Below are 25,921 nucleotides of genomic sequence, written 5' to 3' on the forward strand. Positions count from 1 at the left end.
GTAAAAACAATTCAAGTTTATTCAACCTCTCCTCATAACCAACACCCTCGAGACCAGGCAACATCCTGGTGAACCTTCTTTACACTCTCTCCAAAGCTTCCACATCCTTCTGATAATGTGGTGACCAGAACTGCACACAATACTCCAAATGCGGCCTAACCAAGGTTTATGTAGCTGCAGCATTATTCCCCAACTCCTGCACTCAATGCCCCGGCTGATGAAGACAAGCATGCTGTATGCCTTCCTAATCACCTTGGCCAATAGTGTTGTCACTTTTAGGAAACTGTGGACCTGCACTCCCAGATGCCTCTGTATGTTAACCGTTCTATACTTTAATTTCTGTCGGGGGCTCCCCCGGTACCAAAAATGAATGCTGCACCCCTGTGTCAGCCTGAACTTGATCACCTCCATTTGCACCCCCCCCCCCCCCTCCAACAGATATATCCACCACTGTTTTACTGTTAATAGCTGTCAGAATTTCAGACTGCTGAGCTGTGTTAGGATATTCCATTGCAACCTCAAATCAGTGGTTTCGTTAAGTTGACGTTTAGGGCCCAATTTCTTTGAGTTCACATCTTCGAATGCACATCAGTGGGTAATGCCTGTCTCATGCTAGCTTCTGGAGTCCCTGCATTTTCTCTCCTAATATTTGTTTCGTTTAAAAAAAAAAAGTTGAAGGAACTTGCCAGAATGAATGAAAAATGGATGATCTCTTTAAGCAAGGAAATTGCAAGATTCTAAGACAAGTGGCAAATAAAAGACCAGACCCAAAAATATAAAATCACCGGTTACCAAGATGGTGGAAAAGCTTCCGAGAACCTTGTGGTTAAATTGAAAATTCGGGAATTTAACCATCTTGAGATCGCCACCACATTGAAATTTTGAGGCGATTGAATGTGCTGAAAGGTTCAAGGCTGTGGAGGATAATCTGGATTCCACTGCGTATGACTTATACAATGTGCAGGAACAACTAGCATTGGACAAGATGTTTTTTTAAATAAATTCATTTTTTCCAATTAAGGGGCAATTTAGCGTGGCCAATCCACCTACCCTGCACATCTTTGGGCTGTGGGGGCGAAACCCAGGCAAACACGGGGAGAATGTGCAAACTCCACACGGACAGTGACTCAGAGCCAGGATCGAACCTGGGGGGACCTCGGCACCGTGAGGCAGCTTTGCTAACCACTGTGCCACCATGCTGCCCTGGACAAGATGTTTCAACAACATATTGCTTGTTCAAATATAAAATAAACATTCAATAAAAAGTCCACGTAATAGAATCATGAAAATATGCCAAGAAAAGGTGTCAAAGATTTGTGCAGCGTGATTCATGGAAATGAAATCCTTGTTCCTGGCTCTTTGAAATCTTTATAAACCTGTCACAGCCTGTTTCCAGTAATACTCGTCTAAGATTTTTAAGTTCCAGATTGGTCGGAACTAATTGCCTTCCTGAAATACTGCAAGTGCTAGAGGGCAAGCCCCTTCTTAAGAAATTCCACGAAGATGCTATGTAATCTGTTCCCATGAATTGGATGACATCCCTGTAATTCTGTTTAACATAAACTTTCTACTTTGCTGCATGTATTTCTTGTCTACCCTGTTGTGTTAACTATCTGTATTTAGAAATTTGCCGAGAAAGAGGCAGTTTAATTTTTTCCTAATTACCGTACCAGATTTTAAATGAGTCACACTGAATTTAGAGATGAGATTTACTGTCTATTAGATTATTAAACTTTGCATAATACCTGCTTCCCGCAATCTGAATTTGTTTGCCAACCCACTTTTTGGTTGCCTCAAAGTAGCTAACAGGAATCGGAGCTGTAGAGGCCTCGAATGCTTGAATCAAAAATGAGAGCCTGTCTGGAAAGCTGCTCGGGTCCGATATAAGAACATAAGAACCAGGAGCAGGAATAGGCCATATGGCCCCTCGAGCCTGCTCCGCCATTCAATGAGATCATGGCTGATCTTTTGTGGACTCAGCTCCACTTTCCGGACCGATCACCATAACCCTTAATCCCTTTATTCTTCAAAAAACTATCTATCTTTATCTTAAAAACATTTAATGAAGGAGCCTCAACTGCTTCACTGGGCAAGGAATTCCATAGATTCACAACCCTTTGGGTGAAGAAGTTCCTCCTAAGCTCAGTCCTAAATCTACTTCCCCTTATTTTGAGGCTATGCCGCCTAGTTCTGCTTTCGCCCACTAGTGGAAACAACCTGCCCGCATCTATCCTATCTATTCCCTTCATAATTTTATATGTTTCTATAAGATCCCCCCGCATCCTTCTAAATTCCAATGAGTACCGTCCCAGTCTACTCAACCTCTCCTCATAATCCAACCCCTTCAGCTCTGGGATTAACCTAGTGAATCGCTGCACACCCTCTAGTGCCAGTACGTCCGTTCTCAAGTAAGGAGACCAAAACTGAACACAATACTCCAGGTGTGGCCGCACTAACACCTTATACAATTGCAGCATAACCTCCCTAGTCTTAAACTCCATCCCTCTCGCAATGAAGGACAAAACTCCATTTGCCTTCTTAATCACCTGTTGCACCTGTAAACCAACTCTTTGCGACTCATGCACTAGCACACCCAGGTCTCTCTGCACTGCAGCATGTTTTAATATTTTATCATTTCAATAATAATCCCTTTTGCTGTTATTCCTACCAAAATGGATAACCTCACATTTGTCAATATTGTATTCCATCTGCCAGACCCTAGCCCATTCACTTAACCTTTCCAAATCCCTCTGCAGACTTCCGGTATCCTCTGCACTTTTTGCTTTACCACTCATCTTAGTGTCATCTGTAAACTTGGACACATTGCCCTTGGTCCCCAACTCCAAATCATCTATGTAAATTGTGAACAATTGTGGGCCCAACACGGATCCCTGAGGGACACCACTAGCTACTGATTGCCAAGCAGAAAAACACCCATTAATCCCCACTCTTTGCTTTCTATTAATTAACCAATCTGATATGATAAGAGAAACGAGTTAAGAAAGGGTTAGGCATGGATTTGGGTGATTCCATGACATTTTGGGGACTTTGTTAATTTATGGGATGCTGGAAATGGGGCAGTCGTTTGCAGAAACAAACCGGTCATGGGTGGGCTTTTTTGACAATGGCAGTTTTGAAACAGAGGAAGGCCATAACAGAGGAGATAAATTGTTTATCATAGAGGAATCATAGAATCCCTACAGAATCCCTGCAGAAGGGGGCCACTTGGCCCACCGAGTCTGCACCGATCCTCCGAAAGATATCTCTACCTAGTCCCACTCCCCGTAACTGCATCTAACCCTGCACATCACTGGACACTAAAGGGCAATTATTTTTTTATCATGGCCAATCCACCTAACCTGCACATCTTTGGACTGTGGGAGGAAACCGGAGCACCCGGAGGAAACCCACGCAGACACATGGAGAACGTGCAGACTCCACACAGTGAAAGGCTGTAATTGAACCTGGGTCCCGGGTGCTGTGAGGCAGCGCCACAAACCACTGTGCCACCATGATGCCCCCTTACAATGTCATCCAACGTTGAAGCCAGCAAGGGAACTTGAGTGGTGAGCAATTTAGTAGGAATAAAGTCCTGAGATAGGAAATTGGTTTGACAGGAGGGCATGAGTGGAGATGCGAGATGAACTTTGAGGGACCCTTGGGAAACTGTTTTATGATGCAGAGGTCTCAATCTTTGCAGTAAAGATGTTTATAAGTTCCTCAAACATGGTGGAAGTGAGCGTGGAGGGGAAAGGGATTTAAGAAGACCCAACATCACAATTTCTGGCTCGCTATCAGAGATGTCACAGGTGATCCACAAAATAATGTTTATTTATTAGTAACTACCTTAACGTCTTGCGCAAACATATTTGTCAGAGCATTTTGAATTATTAGTTTTATTTGCAATACTACGGTGCAAGGCAAGATTTTGCTATTAAGGCAAAATTGGCAGATCCATTAGTAGCGCCTGTCCCGAGATCTAAGCAGTCAATATTTGTGATGCAATATTGTTAACGTATTAAACACATCACCTGAATTCTTTGACAGTTGGAAAATCAGATGGTTTGCAAGAATCCAGCTCGTTTATACCTGATCCGTTATAGATTTTCTGTAAATAGACTGCAATCGTTTTAATGTTAGGAAAATTGATTACATAAATTTAAAACCTCCTGAGGACCAAATGAAAAGAAACTTGCTGAACATCACATATTCTCTAACGGGGTGTCAAGCTAATTGTTGATCTGCTGCAGTGCTGCAATATCTCGCATTCAGACTGAAAAATGTAAATGGGATTGTGTGATTAAAAGCAGATTGCTTTGGAAACGGTAATAGAAACCCTAACACAATACTTGACGTAAAGCTACTGAACAATATGGTTACCATAGAAACTGGTATCCATAAACTTATTTAATGATTCTGTAAAGGACGCCTTTGCCCTAGTTTTTCAGTGGTAAGCAGCGACTGGGTATTCCATCAAAGAAAATGATAGCAGTCGTACGGCACTAATCATTATTCATACTGTACACTGGCATTGCATTTTGTCTTACTGATGTGTGGTCAAACTTTATTTGTCACATTGTATTTTTGCTGTTTGGCATCTCTGGGGTTTTATTTTCCTCCGATTTGAAAAATAATTGTAGAGCTCCCATGTTTTGATGATGACCATGTAGGTGTTTTGAGGGACAGGACAAGAACACGTCCCAAAAGCTTGGTGTCAATGTTTATGCTCCACAGGAGCTTCCTCCAACCTGATCAACACATCCTTCTGTTCTTCCTGTAGCGTTCTACCCACCTTGGGCAAAAAACCAAAAATGCTGGAAATACTCAGCAAGTCAAGGCAGTGTCTGTGGAGGGAAAAAACATAGTTAACGATTCAGATCAGAGCTGGAAAAGGGTCAGAGATATAACTAATTTTAAGCAAGTACAGAGGGAGGAGAGGAATGAACAAACGGGAAGAAAAGTCTGTGGAAGGCTGGAGAGATTAAATGACTTAAAGTGAATGACAGCAGTGGGAAAAATGAGATGGTTATCGAACAAGGAAAGAAACTGCCGATAGTTCTAGCGGAGGTGTGAATAAAAATAGCTGAATAATCATCAAACAGCCACTGTCCGAAAAGAATAGAGGCAGCGGTTACGATCGGTTGAACTTCCCAGCGTCTGGAAGGCTGAAGGTTCTACCATCTAGCAGTGAGTTCAGAACATACATTTGTATATTGAGTGCAGAAGAATGCCATAAGTCTTGCAGTGCTCTCCAACAGAAAAATAATATGAATTTGTAAGTGGAACATTTGTCAAAGCAAGAGCATTTATTTCTGAGCACAGCATGTCTAGGCAGGATGCATGGTGTTTTCAATATTGCGGAACAATTAATTTACCAGCCTCCCTCTTATATAACATCATATATAAGAAACAAACGCTTCAGTTAATAAGGTGACTGAAAGTAGTTAATGGAGGGTCGCTTACGTCAGCATCTGTTCTCCAGAACATTCAGTACATTCCTATATGATTTATGTCGTTCATATAAACAAAAACCCAAGTTTAGAGACAAACTGGAACAATGTTGGAGACTAGGACATGACATTATATGGAGTTATTTTGGCACGCTTACAAGCTAACTCTGGTGTATTCTGTGTTTGAGTTATGCTGCGTATTGTCTGGCAAAAAAAATGTTCTGTTTCTTATAGTCCTGAATACAGTAATTCAATTTGGGCATTGTCATCTAGTTTCAAATCCAGAATCATGTCTGCATTCACATCTTGTTTTACTCCAGTCTTATGACTAAATTGGATCTTAACATGATTTGCTAACAAGTTAATTTTTAGCTGACATTTTCCAGGCCCAGATGGCTTTTCGTTTACTGAATGAGCATAAATGTTGGACAATCAGTTAATCTGAGTTTTTATGGTAGAGGTGATCACTTGACTAATGCAGCAAGCCCCCAAGAACAGTAAACAATGGTGAGTTTCCGTAAGCAGGGTTCAGCTCAAAATGATTATGCCTGGATCCATTTGTCCTGTCATTGGTGGCTGTGCTGACAGCTGTCTGGGCCCTAAACTAGCTTTCCCTTCTCTTTCTTTAATTCCCAGTTTAAAACATAACCCCTTGACCAAGCATGACTCCTATTTCCTCCTTTTGTTTTTCTAATTTTTCATCCAATTTCATTAGGTGAGGTACATTTCGATGCTTCACATTTGTTCCAGGAGCTATATAAATGCAAGTTGTGGTTGATTTGTTCCTCCGAGTTATCCGGTTTCCTCCCACAGTCCGAAGAAGTGCAGGTTAAGTGGATTGGCCATGTTAAATAACGGTTAGGTGGGGTTATGGGCATAGGGTGGGGTGTGGGTCAAGGTAGGATGCTCTTTCAGAGGGTCAGTGCAGACTTGATTGGCTGAGTGGCCTCCTTCTGCACTGTAGGGATTCTATGAAAGAAATATGGGACCAAGTAAGTGTGTGACAAGTACTTGTTATGACCTAACGTCATAATTCCTATTAGTGCACCATCCAGTGGTGTGACAGGCAAGTGTTGACGTTTGGCATTCCCACTGAAGTGTTTACATAGGAAGCATCAATGACATGTAGATTTTAAAAGAAAATACTATTTGTACAGGAGAATGTCAGAGGCTCATATACCTAATAATCATTCCCATCATTTTATATGAGATCTGTGCTGTGTTTGAAGATATCCTCTGACGCATTATGCATAAGCTGGCATCATACGTTGCTTATGAATGAACCTTTCTTTGGCTGGGTAACAGCTGTTTTGTGGAAAATTTACTTTCCAAACCAATAAACTATTTTTAATGTTACAATTAGTTGCATGCTCATAGAAATTAATTTGGCTGTTTGCCAATAGATTCCTTTTCAGTGTAGATGATGCAGGTGTGCATTACAGCAAAGAAAATCTGAGGACAGTTTGCTGGAATATAAATATTGCAAGATTCCAAGCCAGGTATCTTGGCATTTGCTTCCATATCTAGTCCTGCCTCTGATGTTTCACAAAAAAAAATCTTAAAAAGCTGAGCTTTGTTGCAATGTTGGATTTCATTCCTGAAGTTTACAATTACATAATGCTAACTTGACTAATTGGGGTTTTTAGACATGTTTACATGCTTTTTCACTCAGCTTCACTCAGTAAAATTTGTCAATTTTCTAAAAACATGAAACGGCTTCTCTCCTTACAAGTGCAGTTTCTAACAGTTATCCACTTTGATAATCACAGTATTTTTGTTCTATTATAGATGGATCTGTCTGTTGTTGCCTTATACAGTGTTATGCAAGAACGACAGAAGAGATACGCCAAGTATGCTGAGCAAATACAGAAAGTTAATGAGATGTCTGCCATACTCCGACGCATACAGATGGGCATAGATCAAACTATTCCATTAATGGAGAAACTTAATAGTTTATTGCCAGAGAATGAAAGACTTGAAACTTTCAGCATGAAAGCTGACAAAGATATAAAGTACCAGTAGATTAACAGGGCCGAATCTTTCTTCGTTCCATTGGATTTGTGTACAGTCACCACCACCCAATCTGTGGTTCGGATGTTAAATGAGCAAAGTATCATGTATATTCAGCATTAATTGCAATGTTCTCACTTCCAGAACGTTCTGGATTGCAAAAGCAGAACTTGGCTCCAATGTACCAGTTATTGGCTGGATGTTTTTCGTTAAAGGTGAAATTGCTGAAATCATTTGGAGAGACTCGAGGGTTTGGGGACAAATATCTGCACCAATTTGCACTATGGGGTACTACAACTCCGTTAGCCTTGCCTAGTCAGGTCTAGAATTTGAGCTAATGCACGCAGAAAGGACATGTGTTAATACTTTGATTTACTTCCCTAATTAAATGTGTTTATTGGTACCTTGTGTATCCATTTGTTACATCTCCAGACAACTTATTTTAGTTTTATTTTAGTTATTTGTAAAGATACCATTGTGCTTGGGTAACTCAGGAATTAGCCACAGTTCACAGAGTAATTAATGGTAGGCATCAAGCAGATGGTTCAAAAATGTGTAGACTACCAGAGCTCTTCCATTGTTAACACAGTTTGATCATCGGCTCTGCTTTCGGAGAACATTTGGAATGATTTGTTCTAGTTTGTAATGAAAATGGATCTAAAAATAATGTACTGGTTTGAAAGGTAGTTCAACTATGCTGAAACTGGAGTCCTGGAGCTCAGTATGAACATGGGTACGGAAATGTAGTAATGCCAGTGCAATAAATGCAGACAAGGAAAAAAAAGTACTTCGCTTTTCCAGTACTTAAAAAAAAAATGACATTCTTATAAGTAGTAATCTCAATGTTACTTAAACGATGGAGCTTTCACAAAGTCGTCTTCTGAATATCTAAAAGCTTGAGCACAGTTGTAAATGCAGTTGTTAGTTTTAAGTGGATGAAGCTGCAGCGATCTGTGAACAATATTTGGTTATATTGCATGGAGCTAATCCTTTACACAAAATTAATCAGCTCCACTAGATTCTCTAGTTCTGTGATCAGCAAGAAAGAGCATAAATTGGACACTTTGTTCTCCTGTTGGCGACGAGTAGAATATTCAAAAATAATTTATTTTCACCGGTTAAGATTCTTCAGCTCAGAACTATGAAGATGGATAAACAATTATGGGGAATCAATTTTCAGTGCTGGTGCTAGATTGCATTATTGCTACTCAAAGGTGGTAAAGGAAGCAATTGCTGTAAAAAATGCAACAAAAATGTTTTAATGCAATTTATGAGGTGTGCTTTTGTGATGAAACTGGTACCTTGTTGGGTTTCATTCAGCTTGCATGATCCTAACAAGACGAAGACCTCACTAGCTTCCTATAAGCTACTATTGTTTTTGCATTGTTGAGTCTCCATTGGCTTTGTGTTTGTGTTGATGTATTTTATTAATTTCTATGTGAGGTATGTTTAGTGCATTTTAATTATATTTTCAAAATTAAAGAGCTGATGCAAGCTTTCTCCCCAGTGTCATTTTAACTTAATCCACTCTGAAGTACAGTGTTTTTTTTTCCTTAAACCTGGCAATTCAGATTAGCTGCATCACAGACCAAGAGTAAAACCTCACTTCGATAAACTGACTGTGTTGTACTGCTGCAGCACTTTTTGTTTTAGATAGAAGCCTGGCACATTGTGATCTGTGAATAGAAAACAGTGACAGTACGTTAGTTATAATGATGATTTGACATCTTTTTGAAACTGGTTTGGAAAATTAAGCCAGGGTGTTCGCCACAATTTTAAGAGACTTGTTCCAATTCTAACCACGGTTAACCTCTTGGGATTTAACTGGACATTTCATTGATTTTAAAGTGAATTTATGGTACCTTGAAATGTGCTATATCAGTAACGGATTACCTTTAAAACACACCTGAGGATTCTAAAAATGTGATGAAATAAACCCAGACAACTCTGGAAATGTATAGCTGGTCGGTCAACATCTGACTACAGAGAAAATGCAGGTTATGGCATTTTGGGTGTTTGTTGTACCTGTATATTTCTAGCATTGTCTGTTTCCATATGGTTTAATGAGATTGCTTTGACTGTGCCACATCCCTATGGCAGTACAAGAAAGTAGAGGCCAGTTGTAAGGGTACTTACTTTCAAAGTCACTTCACTTTCAGGTAGCCTTGGAAATATCAGTGGAACATGGAAATACTTAGCAGATCAGATGGCAGCTGTGGAGAAAGAATGTTTCCAGAATTTTCTACACCTGCAGGCGATGGGAGCATGAGGTGTGATTTACTTCGGGCCATTGAGGCAGAGTATCAACTTGACAAACTAGTTAAATTACAGGTACCATCTCAGATTTTATTTTAAAATGTGCTCATCACTTCACCTCGAGATGAAGAACGTTTCTGTCGGCTATCCAATGACGACGCTTCACACATTACACAGTTGAACAAAATAGCCCCATCATGTTGTACATGCTGAACAGCATATTTCCACCACAGGACTCGCACAATAACCTTCATGCACTCTGCACAGAATTCACTTGTCTGTTTTTATTTATACTCTACTTGTTTTTGATTCTGTCCTCGTTGCTATGGCCACAAGTAAATGTACAAACAGATGTTTTCTCAGTGCTAATTTAGCAGTCCACATTAGCAATTTTTAACTTCAAACCTAGCCAAAAACTGGAAATCTCATCTGTATCGGGTAAGACCTGAGATCTGATTTGTTGAATACTACATACAGTATAAGCTTTAAAATTCTGAGGTATTTGCTCTAAGCAGCACTGGCACGTTACCTATCCATAAATTCAAATCACGATAGTTACACCATTTATTTACAGATGCAAAGACATTTTTGCATCAGATAAGCTATGATTACACCAGAAACCTAGATTCTGCCAGCTTGTCTGGAACTTAAAAGAAATCTCCGTAAAACTTGGCTCAGTCTTCAGAGGCAAAGTGCATTATTGGACAATTACATAATGCTAACTGGATTTTTTTTTCAAATGCATACAGAAAGCCTGACAATTATGCAAAATTGCATTGATTAGATAAGATGTATGTTGAATTGGTTGATTGAACAGACAGACAGCACTAGCAACAATAGTCTAGATTATTGGAATCCCTGGCTGAAATTATGAAGTGCAGAAACTGTCTACATTTGAATTATAACTTGACTGAATCAGCACAGTGTGTGTGTTTTAGCATTCTTCAGGAAACTTCAATGATCTCCATACTGCCTGAAAAGCTGGACTGACTTCCAATTTTCCCCAGGTCCTCCCGGGACCTGCTTTCATTCATGCCTTCCTCAAATTCCATTTGACAGCTGCGGCGTTTATATTGTTTTTCGTACGGGCTTTCCTCGTGCCAGCTGCGCCTGGAATCCCGGTGATCGCAGTGTTTCTCACGCCGACGCACCGTCCCTGACTGGTCACAGCCTGATGGTAGCTGACTGCAGCTAAAGGCTGAGTAGGCCGTGGCACCGCCAAACAGGGTAGAACTTGACAAAAACCGGGGAGATTGGCCCCCCAGAGCTTCTGTCGCAAAGTACCAGGTGTTGGCCAACGATGCAGCTGGTGTTTGAGGTGAGAGTATCTCTGAATGCCAGCCTTTCAGCCCCATTCCTGCCGCAGACGTTGCTAAATGCTGTTGGCTGCTGGACAGACCGAGGAGGAAGTTTGTTCTGTAGGCATCCTCCATGCTACCGCTTCTGTGCAGGGGATACAGGAGTGTTCTGGGCATCGTGTTTGTGCTCGCTGCTGTTTGTGCGGAAGGAATGGCTGCACTTTTTGGTGTTCCTTGCTCCCATATGGTTTGTGGCTGTTTCGTGTTTACCTCCATCGCCAGAGGCGTGGTGTGTTCCGGAAACTTCTCCATTTCGTTCTGAGCTGCTGAGAAAAAGCAGAACTGGCCAGATTCACCTGCATTTGATTCGTTCAAAGGATCGCAGCCATCACCCACAGAAGCAGCAATTGGTGCAGAATTAGCACCTCCGCTAGCACTTACAGGATACGACACAGACTTTATGTCCAGTGAAAATGAACGTTTTAACCGGTTGTTGTCCTCTCGTCTGTGTAAGGACAGGCTGAGTCCATTGATTCCTTGAGCCAGAAACTGTTCTTCTTCCAGATTGGAAACAGTGGATTCCATAAGTGCAGGTAAAGGTGTAACAGGTGCAGTAGGGTTTTGACCCACCGTCTCTGAGGTAGTGGGTGTAAAGGCTTGGTTTTCTGTTACTGTATCGAAATGACCACTATCCTGGGTCGCCCTCTGTTCCCCAGGCCGCTCTAACTGCAGGAACTTTAGTTTGGTAATGGTTCCTGTTTGTCCAGTCTGAGTCTTCAGCTTTTTCTCAAAATCCAGCAACTGGCCAAGAAAGTTAAAGTTGGGTGAAATGGTCGGCCTCTTCTCCTTGACAAATCTTAAAAACAAAAGCAAATTTAATATCCTTATGAATAAGATAGAGTAGCACAAGGAAAATTCCTGAAAACTATTGTTCCAAAAATAGGCTTACCTGTGCTAAACACTAAAAGCACATTTTGTTTGTGGTCAACAGAATTTAATACTTCCCCACTGTTGACGGCCACTGTGGAGAAGGATTATTTATCATGTTGACGATACCAGCTCAAATTCCTGTAGTTTGGGAAACAGGAGAATGTGGGAGCAGTTGAGTGGGTCTTTATCCCACAATCCCAGTGATACACAGAACACTAATAGTGCTACTTTAATACTGGAGCAGCTATTGAGTTGTGTGGAAGGAATAATTGTTGCTGCTGGGCAGGGGGAATTTGTAAAATGGTGAGGGTGGGCATCATCCTTGACACACAATACTTCTAATAGCTGTGATATATTTGGCATAATTCAAACATTTACTTGCAATATTCTTGCTCCTGTACCCACTAATATGTGATGTGGAGATGCCGGCGTTGGACTGGGGTGAGCACAGTAAGAAGTCTTACAACACCAGGTTAAAGTCCAACATGTTTGTTTCAAACACAAGCTTTCGGAGCACTGCTCCGAAAGCTCGTGTTTGAAACAAACCTGTTGGACTTTAACCTGGTGTTGTAAGACTTCTTGCTGTGCTCACTAATATGTGGCCTAGGAGTAATCTGAGATCATCACCTTCGATTTTCTTCTTCTAAGTGAAACTCTGAAGGCCTGTAAGAAGGCTGTCGAACCTCTTCCTGATCATGTTAAAGTAGGCTTACACGCTGAAATAACTGTGAAAAGCCCCTAGTCGCCACGCTCCGGCGCCTGTTCGGGTACACAGAGAGAATTCAGAATATCCAATTCACCCGACAGCACGTCTTTCGGGACTTGTGACCGGAGCACCCGGAGGAAACCCACTCAGACACGGGGAGAACGTGCAGACTCCGCGCAGACAGTGACCCAAGCCGGGAATCGAACCTGGGACCCTGCTGCTGTGAAGCAACAGTGCTAACCACTGTGCTACTGTGCCGCCCTCTAGTCCTGGCTGCTCCCCTTTTCCACAGTGAGCCTTGCGATCATTTGTTGCCTGTGCTTAAGGGTGAAGCTCAGTTATCGAGTTCATCCTCATCCCTATACTTTCACTTTGTAATATGCTGTTTCTTTCAGTATTTTTAAATTTATATATATGACAGAAAAAGTCATGCCTTAGTAGTAAGTTCCAGATTTGAATCTATCCGAAATATTAAATGGGTTTTGTGTCACACTTCACAGGATTCTGGGACCGGAGTTCTGTAATTCCTCTTTTCAGGGACAGACTGGACCAAATTCAATTGAAGAAAGCAGTCGGAAACGTGGCCGGTCGGGGGCGGAGCATGTCGATTACATGATGTGGCGTACTCTGGGTATGCCGCTTTGGAGGGGCGGAGCCGCCCCCATTTGGTCAGGAACTGTGATTCCCCAGCTGTTCGCTGAACACGATTTCGGCATCTGCGACCTGAGAATCCAGCGCCTTATTTCACATGCCCACCTTTGCCCCATATCCCTTTGGTTAACAGACAGCTATCAATCTCCACTTTACAAACTGCCAATTCTGAGAATTCCAAATTCCCATTACTCTGAGTACATGGAAGTGTTTCCTAACATTGCTCCTGAAAGGCCTGTCCAAATTCCCCTACTTTGAGATTCCCAGCTGTCCCATCAATTTGAGGTGATATCTTAAAATTTTAATCAAATCGCCTTTAACCTTCCAAATTCCAACCCCCAGCTATCTTTCTGCTACGTTTATGCAACACTCCCTCCAGGGCCAATGTCCTTCCTAAAATGTGGTGCTCAACCGGAGCACAGTACGCCAGGTGAGGTCTAACTTGGGATTTTTTTGTAAAGCAGCAACATGATTTTCTAACTCCTTGTAGCCTGGTTGTTCAGATATAAAGGCCAGATTCTATTAGCTTTTTGATGTGTACGTTTGGGCCTCCACAGCTTCTAACTTTTCACCACTGAGAAAGTACCCTGTTCTACCCATTTTATGTCCAATATGGATACCTCGCATTTGCCAAATTACCATAGAAAATTATATCAATACTTTGCAATTTTACGCTTCCATCTACACAGCTTGCAATGCTGTCTTTCAACTTGTCATTGTAAAACTTGGCTATTTAGCTCTCTATCTGGTCATCAGCCTCATCACGCACTTCTGAGAGATGATACCAGTCACATCCTGCCTATTACCCTTTGTCTTGGCTCAAGTAATTTGTTCTCTGAGAGACACTTCAATCAAATGTCTTCTGGAAATTCATATAAATGTCATCCATCGACATTCCACTGTTCACCACCTCAGTCATTTCTTCAAAAAAATTCAAATTCATCAAATATGCAAAGTTAGTCTAATGCTAACCATAGAACCATTATCGAGTCTCAAAAAACCATCTGGTTCCCAAATGCACTTCAGGGAAAGAAATCTGTTGTCCTTATCCTGTCTGGTCTACATGTGACTACAGAGCCACGGCAATGTGGTTTACGCTTAACTGAACCTAGCAAGCCACTCAGTTGTTTCAAACCACTATAAAGTCTAAAAGTAAGGAAAATGGACAGACAACCTGGCTTCAACCTAGGTACTGGCTGGGGGATTTCAATGCCCATCATCAGTAGCGGCTCAGTAGCAGAGTAATTGACTGAACTGGGCTGAGTTGTAAACAACGTTGCAGCAGGTGGAGAGGGAATGGACAAGAGGGTCCTTGCCAATTTAACTGTGGCAGATTCATCTGTGCATGACGGTACAGGTAGGAGTGAGCACTGCCCAGTGCCTGTGGGGACAAGGTCCCATCATCACATTGAGGATACCCTTCCTCTTGTGTGGCACTGCCACCTCGCTAAATGTGAGATTTCAGAGAGATCTCAAAACTGAACGTCCATGAGGCACTATTGGCCAGCAGCAGAATTGTATGCAACCTCATGGCTGAGTATATTCCCCACTCCATTACCATCAGGCCGGGGATCATGCCGAGAGCAGCACCACACATACTTAACGAGGTATCAGCTTGATGAAGACTTGATGATCGCATGCCAAACAGAGAACGTAGCATGTAATAACCAGAGCTGAGCAATCCCACAGCCAACGGATCAGATCTAAGGTCTGCCACATCCAGTCGTGAATGGTGGTGGACAATTAAACAGCTATCAGGCTGAGGAAACTCCACAAATATCCCCATTCTCAATGATGTGGGAGCCCAGCAGATTAGTGCAAAAGACAAGACTGAAATATTTACAGCCATCTTCAGCAAGAAGTGCCGAGTGGATGATCCATCTCCATCTCCTCCGGAGGTCTCCAGCATCATAGATTCCAGTCTTCAGCCAATTCGATTCGCTTCATGTATAATCAAGGAACAGCTGAAGGCACTGGTTACTGTAAAGGCTGTGGGACTCTGACAGTATTCCAGAAACAGTACTGAAGACATGTGCTCCAGAATTAGCCGCGCCCCTAGCCAGGCCTTTCCAGTACAGCGTGAACACTGGTATCTACCCGGCAATGTGGAAAATTGCCCAGCTGTGTCCTACCCACAAAAAGCAGGACAAACTCAACCCAGCCAATCACCAGTCTACACCTGATCATCACTAAAGTGATGGAGAATATCGTCGACAGTGCTACCACACAGCACTTACTCAGCAATAATCAGCAGTGAACTGATGTTCAGTTTGGGTTCTGCCCAGACCTCTCTGCTTCTGACCTCATTATAGCCTCGGTCAAAATATAGACAGAAGAGGTGAACTTCAGAGGCGAGGTTTGAGTGACTGCCCTGGACATCAAGGATGCATTTGACAAAGTATGGCATTGCGGAGACCAGGTAAAACTGATGTCGATGAGAATCGGGGGGAAAACTCTCCACTGGTTGGAGTCAGACCTGGCACAATGAAAGATGGTCGTGGTTGTTGGAGCTCAATCATGAGAAAGCATTGCAGGAGTCCGCAGGGTAGTGCTCCTAGGCTCAACCATGTTTAGCTGCTTCATCACTGACCTTCCTTTCATCATCCGATCAGAGGTGGGGCTGTTCGTGGATGACTACATAATGTTCAGCACCATTCGTACCTCCTCCGAACCTAACACAGTCCATGTCCAAATGCAACAAGACCTGAACAATATCCAGGCTTGGGCTGACAAGTGGCAAGTAAGATTCATGTCACACAAATCCCAGGCAATGGCCATCTCCAACATGAGAGAACCTAACCATCGCCCCACGTCATTCACTGAATCCTCCACTACCAAAACCCTGGGTGATGGTATACTCTCCACTTGCCTGGATGAGTGCAGCTCCAACAACACTTAAGAAGCTCGACACCACCCAGGACAAAGCATCATTTCAAGAAACATTCAAACCCTCCACCACCGACGCACATAGAACATACAGTGCACAAGGAGGCCATTCGGCCCATCGAGTCTGCACCGACCCACTTAACCCATCACTTCCACCCTATCCCCGTAACCCCACTCACCTTTTTGGACACTAAGGGCAATTTAGCATGGCCAATCCAGTCTTTGGAGTGTGGGAGGAAACCGGAGTACCCGGAGGAAACCCACACAGACACGGGGAGAATGTGCAGATTCATAGAGCAGTACAGGCCCTTCGGCCCTCGATGTTGCGCCGTCCTGTGAAACCCATCTAAAGCCCATCTACACTATTCTCTTATCATCCATACGTTTATCCAATGACCATTTAAATGCCCTTAATGTTGGCAAGTCCACTACTGTTGCAAGCAGGGCATTCCACACCCGTACTACTGTCTGAGTAAAGAACCTACCTCTGACATCTGTCCTATATCTATCTCCCCTCAATTTAAAGCTATGTCCCCTTGTGCTAGCCATCACCATCCGAGGAAAAAGGCTCTCACTGTCCACCCTATCTAATCCTCTGATCATCTTGTATGCCTCAATTAAGTCTACTCTTAACCTTCTCTCTAACGAAAACAGCCTTAAGTCCCTCAGCCTTTCCTCATAAGATCTTCCCTCCATACCAGGCAACATCCTGGTAAATCTCGTCTGCACCCTTTCCAATGCTTCCACATACTTGCTAACACACCGTACGCCTTCTTAACAACCCTCTCAACCTGGGTGGCAACTTTCAGGGATCTATGTACGTAGACACCAAGATCTCTCTGCTCATCCACACTACCAAGAATCTTACCATTAGCCCAGTACTCTGTCTTCCTGTTACTCCTTCCAAAATGAATCACCTCACACTTTTCTGCATTAAACTCCATTTGCCACCTCTCAGCCCAGCTCTGCAGCTTATCTATGTCCCTCTGTAACCTGCAACATCCTTCCGCACTGTCCACAACTCCACCGACTTTAGTGTCACTCCGCACAGACAGTGACCCAGCAGGGAATCGAACCTGGGACCCTGGTGCTATGAAGCCACAGTGCTATCCACTTGTGCTACTGTGCTGCCCCAAAGGCTCTTTCTTTGACAAATAAAGGTACATCTCTTTAGGGGTATAAACTGGTTCCTAATCACATTGAATTATTTTTTGAACAGCCCCTGTAATGAATGCGGAGCTTTTCCGGGAGTTTAAATGTCCCCTTTAAAATAAAGGTGAAATCTCGGATCATTCCCCGCACTGGATTGACCTACAGGTCAGCAAGGAGAGTAACCAGCGCCCGCACTGGAGGCTGGACATGGGACTTTTAGCTGATGAGGAGGTATGTGGGCGGCTGATGAAATGTATCCAGAACGATCTGGAAGTCAATGACATGGGGGAAGTTTCGGCTGCGGTGGTCTGGGAGGCGCTGAAGGCGGTGGTTAGAGGGGAGCTGATCTCGATACGGGCCCACAGAGCAGAGACGGACTGACTGATAAAGGAGATACTACAGGTCGACAGGAGGTATGCAGAGACCCCAGAGGCAGGGCTTCTAAGGGAACGATAGAGGCTACAGATGGAGTTTGGCTTGTTAACTACAGGAAAGGCAGCTGAGGAAGGCTATGGGGGTGATCTATGAATATGGTGAGACGGCCAGTAGAATGCTTGCGCAGCAGCTTAGAAAGCGGGAGGTGGCCAAGGAGATTGGGAAAGTAAAGGGACAGAGATGGGAACCGGGTCGGAGATTCAGCTGGGGTCAATAAAGTGTTCGAGGAATTCTACAGCAGGCTGTATGAGTTGGAGCCCCCAGCTGAGCCGGAGGGGATGAGGCAATTCATGGGGGGCTGAAGTTCCCGAAGGTTGATGAAGACTGATGATGGGCCCTGATCGGGTTGGAAGAGATAGCGGATAGGCTGAAGGCCATGCAGTCGGGTAACGCCCCGGGACCGGATGGGTACCCCGTGGTAACAAAATGTTCTCTGGGATACTGGGGTCACTGCTGATGAGGATATTTAATGAGGCAAAGGAGAGAGGGGGCTTCCCCTGACTATGTCACAGGCCACTATCTCACTGATCTTGAAGCGGGATAAGGACCCGACGTAATGCAGGTCCAACAGACCTATCTCCCTACTAAATGTAGACGCCAAATTGTTGGCTAAGATCTTGTCCTCAGGGAATTGGGAGACTCCCGTTTAAGAGGGCAGTGAAGAGTTTCAGATACCTGGGGGTGCAGGTGGCCAGGAGTTGGGGGACTCTCCATAAGCTTAATTTTACCAGGCTGGTGGAACAGATGGAGGAGGAATTTAAAAGGTGGGACATGGTGCCGCTATCGTTGACGGGTAGAGTGCAGTCCGTCAAAATGACAGTTCTCCCGAGGTTCTTGTTCCTTTTTCAGTGTTTGCCCATCTTTATCCCTAGGGCCTTTTTTAGAAGGGTGACTAGCAGCATCATGAGCTTTGTTTGGGCGCATGGGACCCCGAGGGTGAAGAGGGTCTTCTTGGAGCGGGGTAGAGATGTGGGGGGGTTGGCGTTACCCAATCTCTCGGGGTATTATTGGGTGGCCAATGTGTCGATGGTGCACAAGTGGGTAATGGAGGGGGAGCGGGCAGCATGGAAACGGATGGAGAGGGCGTCCTGTGGAGATACAAGCCTGGGGGCCCTGGTAACGGTGCCGTGGCCGCTCCCTCCTACGAGGTATACCACGAGTCCGGTGGTGGCGGCTACCCTCAAGATTTGGGGGCAGTGGAGGCGACATAGGGGAGAAGTGGGGGGCTCGATGGAGGCTCCGTTAAGGGGGAACCATAGGTTCGACCCGGAGAACATTGATGGGGGATTTCAGGGTTGGTACAGAGCTGGCATCAGACAGCTGAGGGACCTGTTTATTGATGGGAGGTTTGCGAGCCTGGGGGAGTTGGAGGAGAAATTTGGGCTCCCCCTGGGGAACATGTTCAGGTATCTGCAGGTAAAGGCATTTGCTAGGCGGCAGGTGGAGGGATTCCCTTCGCTTCCCGCGAGGGGGGTGAGCGACAGGGTGCTTTTGGGGGTCTGGGTCGGAGAGGGGAAGATATCTGATATCTACAAGGTTATGCAGGAGGCGGAGGAGGCATCAGTAGAGGAGCTGAAAGCTAAGTGGGAGGGGGAACTGGGGGAACAGATCGAAGACGGGACATGGGCTGATGCCCTGGAGAGGGTTAATTCTTCCTCCTCGTGTGCGCGGCTTAGCCTCATCCAATTCAAGGTGCTGCACCGGGCCCACATGTCCGGGTCTAGGATGAGTAAGTTCTTTGGGGGCGAAGACAGGTGTGTCAGGTGCTCGGGGAGTCCAGAAAACCATGCCCATATGTTCTGGGCATGCCCGGCACTGGAGGAGTTCTGGAAGGGGGTGGCGAGGACGGTGTCGAGGGTGGTGGGATCCAGGGTCAAGCCAGGCTGGGGACTCGCGATTTTTGGGGTTGGGGTGGAGCCGGGAGTGCAGGAGGCGAAAGAGGCCGGTGTGCTGGCCTTTGCGTCCCTAGTAGCCCGGCGAAGGATCTTGCTACAATGGAAGGATGCGAGGCCCCCAAGCGTGGAGACCTGGATCAATGACATGGCGGGTTTCATTAAGCTAGAGAAGATCAAATTCGCCCTGAGGGGGTCGGTACAAGGGTTCGTTAGGCGGTGGCAGCCTTTCCTCGACTTCCTGGCTCAAAGATAGGGAACTAGGTCAGCGGCAGCAGCTGAGGGGGGGAGGGGAGGGAAAAGGTGGGGGGGGGGGGGGGGGGGGGGAAAAGGTGGGGGGGGGGCGGACGATGACTATGTTTGTTTATTTAATTTAAATTTATTTTTAAGTTCTTCTGTTGTTCATTGGGGTTGGGGGGTGGGGGATGGGATACATGCGTCGATAGGGTCTGGGGGTGGTACGGTTATTATGGGTTATTTTGTTGCATTTCATTGTTTGTCGTTACGTTTTATATTTTCTGTAAAAAATTCCAATAAAAATTATATTTAAAAAAAAAGATCTTGTCCTCAAGGATTGAAGACTGTTCCGGACGTGATTGGGGAGGACCAGATGGGATTTGTTAAGGGGAGGCAGATGGCGGCCAACGTAAGAAGCCTGTTGAATGTTATCATGATGCCCCCAGAGGGTAGGGACGTAGAGGTTGCAATAGACGCTGAGAAGGCATTTGATCGGGTAGAATGGGATTATCTGTGGGAGGTACTGGGGCGGTTTGGATTTGGCGGGGTTTCATTGACTGGGTCAGGCTGCCGTATCAGGCTCCCGTGGCGAGTGTTCGGATGAACAGGCCGATATTGGGCTATTTCAGGCTGCACCGGGAAACGAGGCAGGGATGCCCCCTTTCCCCACTGTTGTTCGCACTGGCCATAGAACCGCTGGCAATTGCGTAAGGGGGCCGGAGAGCTGATTGGGGGAGCTGCCGTTTAGAGTGGTAGGGGGAAGCTTTCGGTACCTAGGCATCCAGGTGGTACAGGAATGGGAATGGCTGCATAAGCTAAATCTGGCCCAACTAGTTAGTAGACCAAATGAAGGAGAATTTTCGGAGGTGGGACGTGCTCCCACTGTCAATGGCTGGGAGGGTACAGACAGTGAAAATGATGGTACTTCCGAGATTCTTGTTTGCGTTTCAGCGTCTCCCCATCTTTATTCCTCGGTCCTTTTTTAAACGGGTCAACAAAGTGATCTCGGGCTTTGTATGGGCGGGTAAGACCCCGCGAGTTAAAAAGGGGATGTTGGAGGGAGGCCGGGCTGGCACTCCCGAACTTTAGTCATTATTACTGGGCGGCGAATATATCCATGATTAAGAAGTGGATGGTTGGGGGGGGGGGGGGGGGGGGGGCGGTGTGGGAGCGAGTAGAGGCAGCATCTTGTAAGGGCACTAGTTTGGGGGCATTGGTAATGGCGCCTCTGCCGTTCCCGCCGGCACGTTACTCCACCCGTCCCATGGTGGTCGCGGCCCTGAGAGTCTGGGGGCAATGGAGGCGACATGTGGGAGCAGGGGGGGGAAATCGGCCTGGTCCCCAATTTGCAATAATGACCGGTTTGCCCCGGGGAGGTTGAATGGAGGGTAGTGGAGGTGGCAGAGAGCAGGGATCGAGAGGATGGGCGATATGTTCATATAAGGGAGCTTTCCAAGCTGGAGGGAACTGGAGGTGAAATTTGAATTGGTGGGAAGGAATGAATTTAGGTACCTGCAGGCGGGAGACTTCCTACGAAGGGAGGTCTCAATCTTCCCGCTCCTACCACCAAGGGGGGATACAGGATAGGGTAGTTTCCAGAGTGTGGGTGGGAGAAGGGAGGCTTTCGGACATTTATAAGGAGCTTATGGGGTCAGAGGAAAGACAGACCGAGGAGCTGAAACACAAATGGGAAGAGGAGTTAGGTGGAGAGATAGAGGATGGTCTCTGGGCGGATGCATTGAGCAGAGTCAACGCATCCACAACATGTGCCAGGCTCAGCCTGATACAATTTAAGGTCGTTCACCAGGCCCACATGACACTGGCCCGGATGAGCAGGTTCTCTGGTGTGCGGAAGGACCAGCGAACCATGTTCATATGTTCTGAGCATGACCGAAGCTTGGGGATTCTGGCAGGGGTGTGCGGTTGATATTTGCGGTAGAAGATTGAAGAGAAGTTGAAGATTTTACAGACGGATATAGATAGGCTAGGAGATTGGGCCAAAGTTTGGCAGAGGTGGAGTTTAATGTGGATAAGTGTGAGGTTATCCATTTTGGCTGCAAAAATAGTCAGGCAAATTATCTAAATGGGACGCAGATTCAAAATGCATCTGGGCAGATCTTGGTGTCTTTGTTCATGAATCACAGAAAGTCAGTGTGCGGTACAGCATATAATTAAAAAGGCAAATGGAATCTTAGTGTTTATTGCAAAAGGACTGGAGTATAAAAGTAGAGAAGTGTTGTTGCAATTGTACAGGGCCTTGGTGAGACCACATCTGGAGTATTGTGTTCAGTTTTGGTCGTTTTATTTGAGAAAGGATGTGATGGCATTGGAGGCAGTTCAGAGGAGGTTCACCAGATTGATCCCGGGATTGACATATGAGGAGAGATTAAACAGTTTGGGCTTGTACCCGCTGGAGTTCAGAATGATGTGAGGCGATCTGATCGAGGTATTTGAAATACTAAAAAGGATTGATAAAGCAAATGTAGACAATATGGGTTCATCCATGTGGGGTAATCTAGAATGAGAGGTCACAGATATAGGTTGCGAGCCAGTAGATTTAGAACTGAGATGAGGATAAACTACTTCTCGCAGAGGGTGATGAATTTGTGGAACTCGCTGCTACATAGTGCGATGGAGTCTGAGTCATTAAATGGTTTCAAGAAAGAGATATATTTCTGATCAAAAAAACAGGGGAAAAGGATATGGCGAACAGGTAAGGCGGTGGCTTTGAGACCAGGAAGAGATCAGCCATGATCTGATTGAATGGTGGAGCAGGCTCGAGGGGCTGAATGGCCATCTTCTCCTAATTCCTGTTTCTAAATACTCATGTAACATTAAGAAGTCTTACAACACCAGGTTAAAGTCCAACAGGTTTGTTTCAAACACGAGCTTTCGGAGCGCAGCTCCTTCCTCAGGTGAATGGCGAGGTATGTTCCAGAAACATTTATATAGACAAAGTCAGAGATGCTGGACAATGCTTGGAATGTGAGCATTTGCAGGTAATCAAATCATTACAGATCCAGGGACAGGGAACGAATGAACGGGCATCGTGCGACAATCACCAGGCAGGAATGTTCCCTTCCAGTCGGGGAACACTTCAGCAGTCAAGGGCATTCAGCCTCTGATCTTCGGGTAAGCGTTCTCCAAGGCGGCCTTCAGGACATGCGACAACGCAGAATCGCTGAGCAGAAACTTATAGCCAGGTTCCGCACACATGAGTGCGGCCTCAACAGGGATCTTGGATTCATGTCGCATTACATCCACCCCCCACCATCTGGCCTGGACTTGCAAAATCCCACCAACTGTTCTGGCTGGAGACAATTCACACCTCTTTAACCTGTGATTATCCCTCTCCCTGGATCTGCAATGATTTGATTACCTGCAAATGCTCGCATTCCAAGCATTGTCCAGCATCTCTGACTTTGTCTATATAAATATTTCTGGAACATACCTCGCCATTCACCTGAGGAAGGAGCTGCACTCCGAAAGCTCGTGTTTGAAACAAACCTGTTGGACTTTAACCTGGTGTTGTCAGACTTCTTACTGTGCTCACCCCAGTCCAACGCCGGCATCTCCACATCATGTAACATTAGGCTGTTAAGGAAATCTGGTTCGTTGCTCATTATTAAATCTAATATAGCCCTGTCCCTTTGTTGATTCTGGAACATATTGCTGAGAAGATCTATCCTGAACATAGTAAGTTTCTTGAACATCTTGCTGCTTTTTTCCTAATCTGTATAAAGGTTGTCCTCATTCTGTACACTTTGGTCACACCAACCCCTTTCTGAAACTTTACCTCAGCGAGTTGTGCCCACAGCCTACAGCAAACCATCCAACTACTGGAATGTCTACAACTTGCACGAGAGCTGAATGACAGTGAGCCAGAGAGGCTCGAGACAGACATCTATAGCAGGCATGTTCACTCCTGAAAGACTCACTGTCCATAAACTCCAATGTGCTGCCGTCTGATCACAGGCCACCTGCGCTGCCAGTTGAATGACCCATAAGCAGCCTCGCTATAAAGAGGTGTCTGATAAACACAAGGGCAATGATCCAGGTATCATATCAGGACAAGACTCCCATCGTCCCAGCCCAATTTACCCTGTAAAGTTCCCCACTTACATTTGGGGACATGGGGACTGTGTCTAAGTTTGGAGCCTATTGGCTATTTATCAGCCCAAATCCCAGACCCCTCAACCTCCCGCCCTGAAAATGCCTTGTCCCAAGACCACATGGACATCCCCGCCCGCAGCAAATGACAAGAGATCAGGCTGAAATGTTTGTAATGTAGATGCCAAACAATCTCTCAACAATTTAAAAAAACAAAGTTGTAGAAGACACAGAATAGACTGGCCCTGAAATCATCCTGGCTGCAGTGTGGCGGACCTGCACTCCGGAACTAGCCCCATTATTCCATTACACACAGCACTGGCTGCAGTGTGGCGGACCTGCACTCCGGAACTAGCCCCATTATTCCATTACACACAGCACTGGCTGCAGTGTGGCGGGGCTGCACTCCGGAACTAGCCCCATTATTCCATTACACACAGCACTGGCTGCAGTGTGGCAGACCTGCACTCCGGAACTAGCCCCATTATTCCATTACACACAGCACTGGCTGCAGTGTGGCAGACCTGCACTCCGGAACTAGCCCCATTATTCCATTACACACAGCACTGGCTGCAGTGTGGCGGGGCTGCACTCCGGAACTAGCCCCATTATTCCATTACACACAGCACTGGCTGCAGTGTGGCGGGGCTGCACTCCGGAACTAGCCCCATTATTCCATTACACACAGCACTGGCTGCAGTGTGGCGGACCTGCACTCCGGAACTAGCCTCATTATTCCATTACACACAGCACTGGCTGCAGTGTGGCGGACCTGCACTCCGGAACTAGCCCCATTATTCCATTACACACAGCACTGGCTGCAGTGTGGCAGACCTGCACTCCGGAACTAGCCCCATTATTCCATTACACACAGCACTGGCTGCAGTGTGGCGGGGCTGCACTCCGGAACTAGCCCCATTATTCCATTACACACAGCACTGGCTGCAGTGTGGCGGGGCTGCACTCCGGAACTAGCCCCATTATTCCATTACACACAGCACTGGCTGCAGTGTGGCAGACCTGCACTCCGGAACTAGCCCCATTATTCCATTACACACAGCACTGGCTGCAGTGTGGCGGGGCTGCACTCCGGAACTAGCCCCATTATTCCATTACACACAGCACTGGTACCTAATCTTGCAAAATCGATGAGGTAGGACCCAGCACAGAAAGGACACATCCATCCTAATTAATTATTGACTAATGAGGTTTTTATCTAATTAATAGCAAATAAATCAGCAACAGCAAAGAAATGCCATCATAATCACACTAAATAACTGGACTACTAATACTTAATTGGCCATTCATGCATGACACAACAGCTACAAACCAGATTACCGCCACCTTCAGAAGGATTCGGTTATGGTTCAATTATTAACTATTTAAACAAAACATGCATCTCCATTTGTTACTATCTCTACATTCTGCTGCTTTACCCCATGAGTCAGTGACAAAATCTCTGCAAAAACTAACCGATAACATAATACCTCTTACCTATAAGCTTCATCTAGTGACATATCCATTCTCTTCATTATATAAGCGATGGCAATGGTGGCAGAACGGGAAATTCCAGCCAAGCAATGCACCAACACGCAGCCATTTGATGCCTTTGCTTTCTCTAGAAATAACATGATGAAGGAACTTTTAAGCATATTTTTTAAAAACTGAAATTAAATGCAACCTACTGCCTACCATATTACTAAACTGTTAGAAATGTTATATTTATTCACTTTGCCCTGAATCCCTCCATGCCACTGTCTAGGAGAAGTTCTAGTATGTATCTAGGTGCCATCTCAAACTTTCATTATTAAATAACTCATGGATTTGATGTTCCCACAAACCATCTTTGCCAATCTCATGTTCTACCAAGAGACTGAAAGAAAACCCAATCGCACAGTGTCAGCTCAA

General features: G+C 45.1%; 2 protein-coding genes across 5 annotated transcripts in view; one reads left to right on the top strand and one right to left on the bottom strand.

The window, feature by feature from the left end:
* Nucleotides 1-8,959, top strand: part of borcs5 (BLOC-1 related complex subunit 5) — an 86,271-nt gene extending 77,312 nt beyond the window's left edge. For all 3 annotated transcript variants that reach the window (XM_038780057.1, XM_038780059.1, XM_038780056.1), the window contains one exon: nucleotides 7,239-8,959. In XM_038780057.1, coding sequence (XP_038635985.1) covers nucleotides 7,239-7,472 — 234 coding nt within the window. In that variant the 3' untranslated portion in view covers nucleotides 7,473-8,959. The remainder of the gene's footprint in view (nucleotides 1-7,238) is intronic.
* Nucleotides 8,960-9,785: 826 nt separating this feature from the next.
* dusp16 (dual specificity phosphatase 16) overlaps nucleotides 9,786-25,921 on the bottom strand; it is a 183,660-nt gene continuing 167,524 nt past the window's right edge. For both annotated transcript variants that reach the window (XM_038780055.1, XM_038780054.1), the window contains 2 exons: nucleotides 25,508-25,631; nucleotides 9,786-11,870 (listed from right to left, as the gene is read on the bottom strand). In XM_038780055.1, coding sequence (XP_038635983.1) covers nucleotides 10,661-11,870; nucleotides 25,508-25,631 — 1,334 coding nt within the window. In that variant the 3' untranslated portion in view covers nucleotides 9,786-10,660. The remainder of the gene's footprint in view (nucleotides 11,871-25,507; nucleotides 25,632-25,921) is intronic.

Source organism: Scyliorhinus canicula, chromosome 20, assembly GCF_902713615.1.
Source record: "Scyliorhinus canicula chromosome 20, sScyCan1.1, whole genome shotgun sequence".
Classification (NCBI taxonomy): domain Eukaryota; kingdom Metazoa; phylum Chordata; class Chondrichthyes; order Carcharhiniformes; family Scyliorhinidae; genus Scyliorhinus; species Scyliorhinus canicula.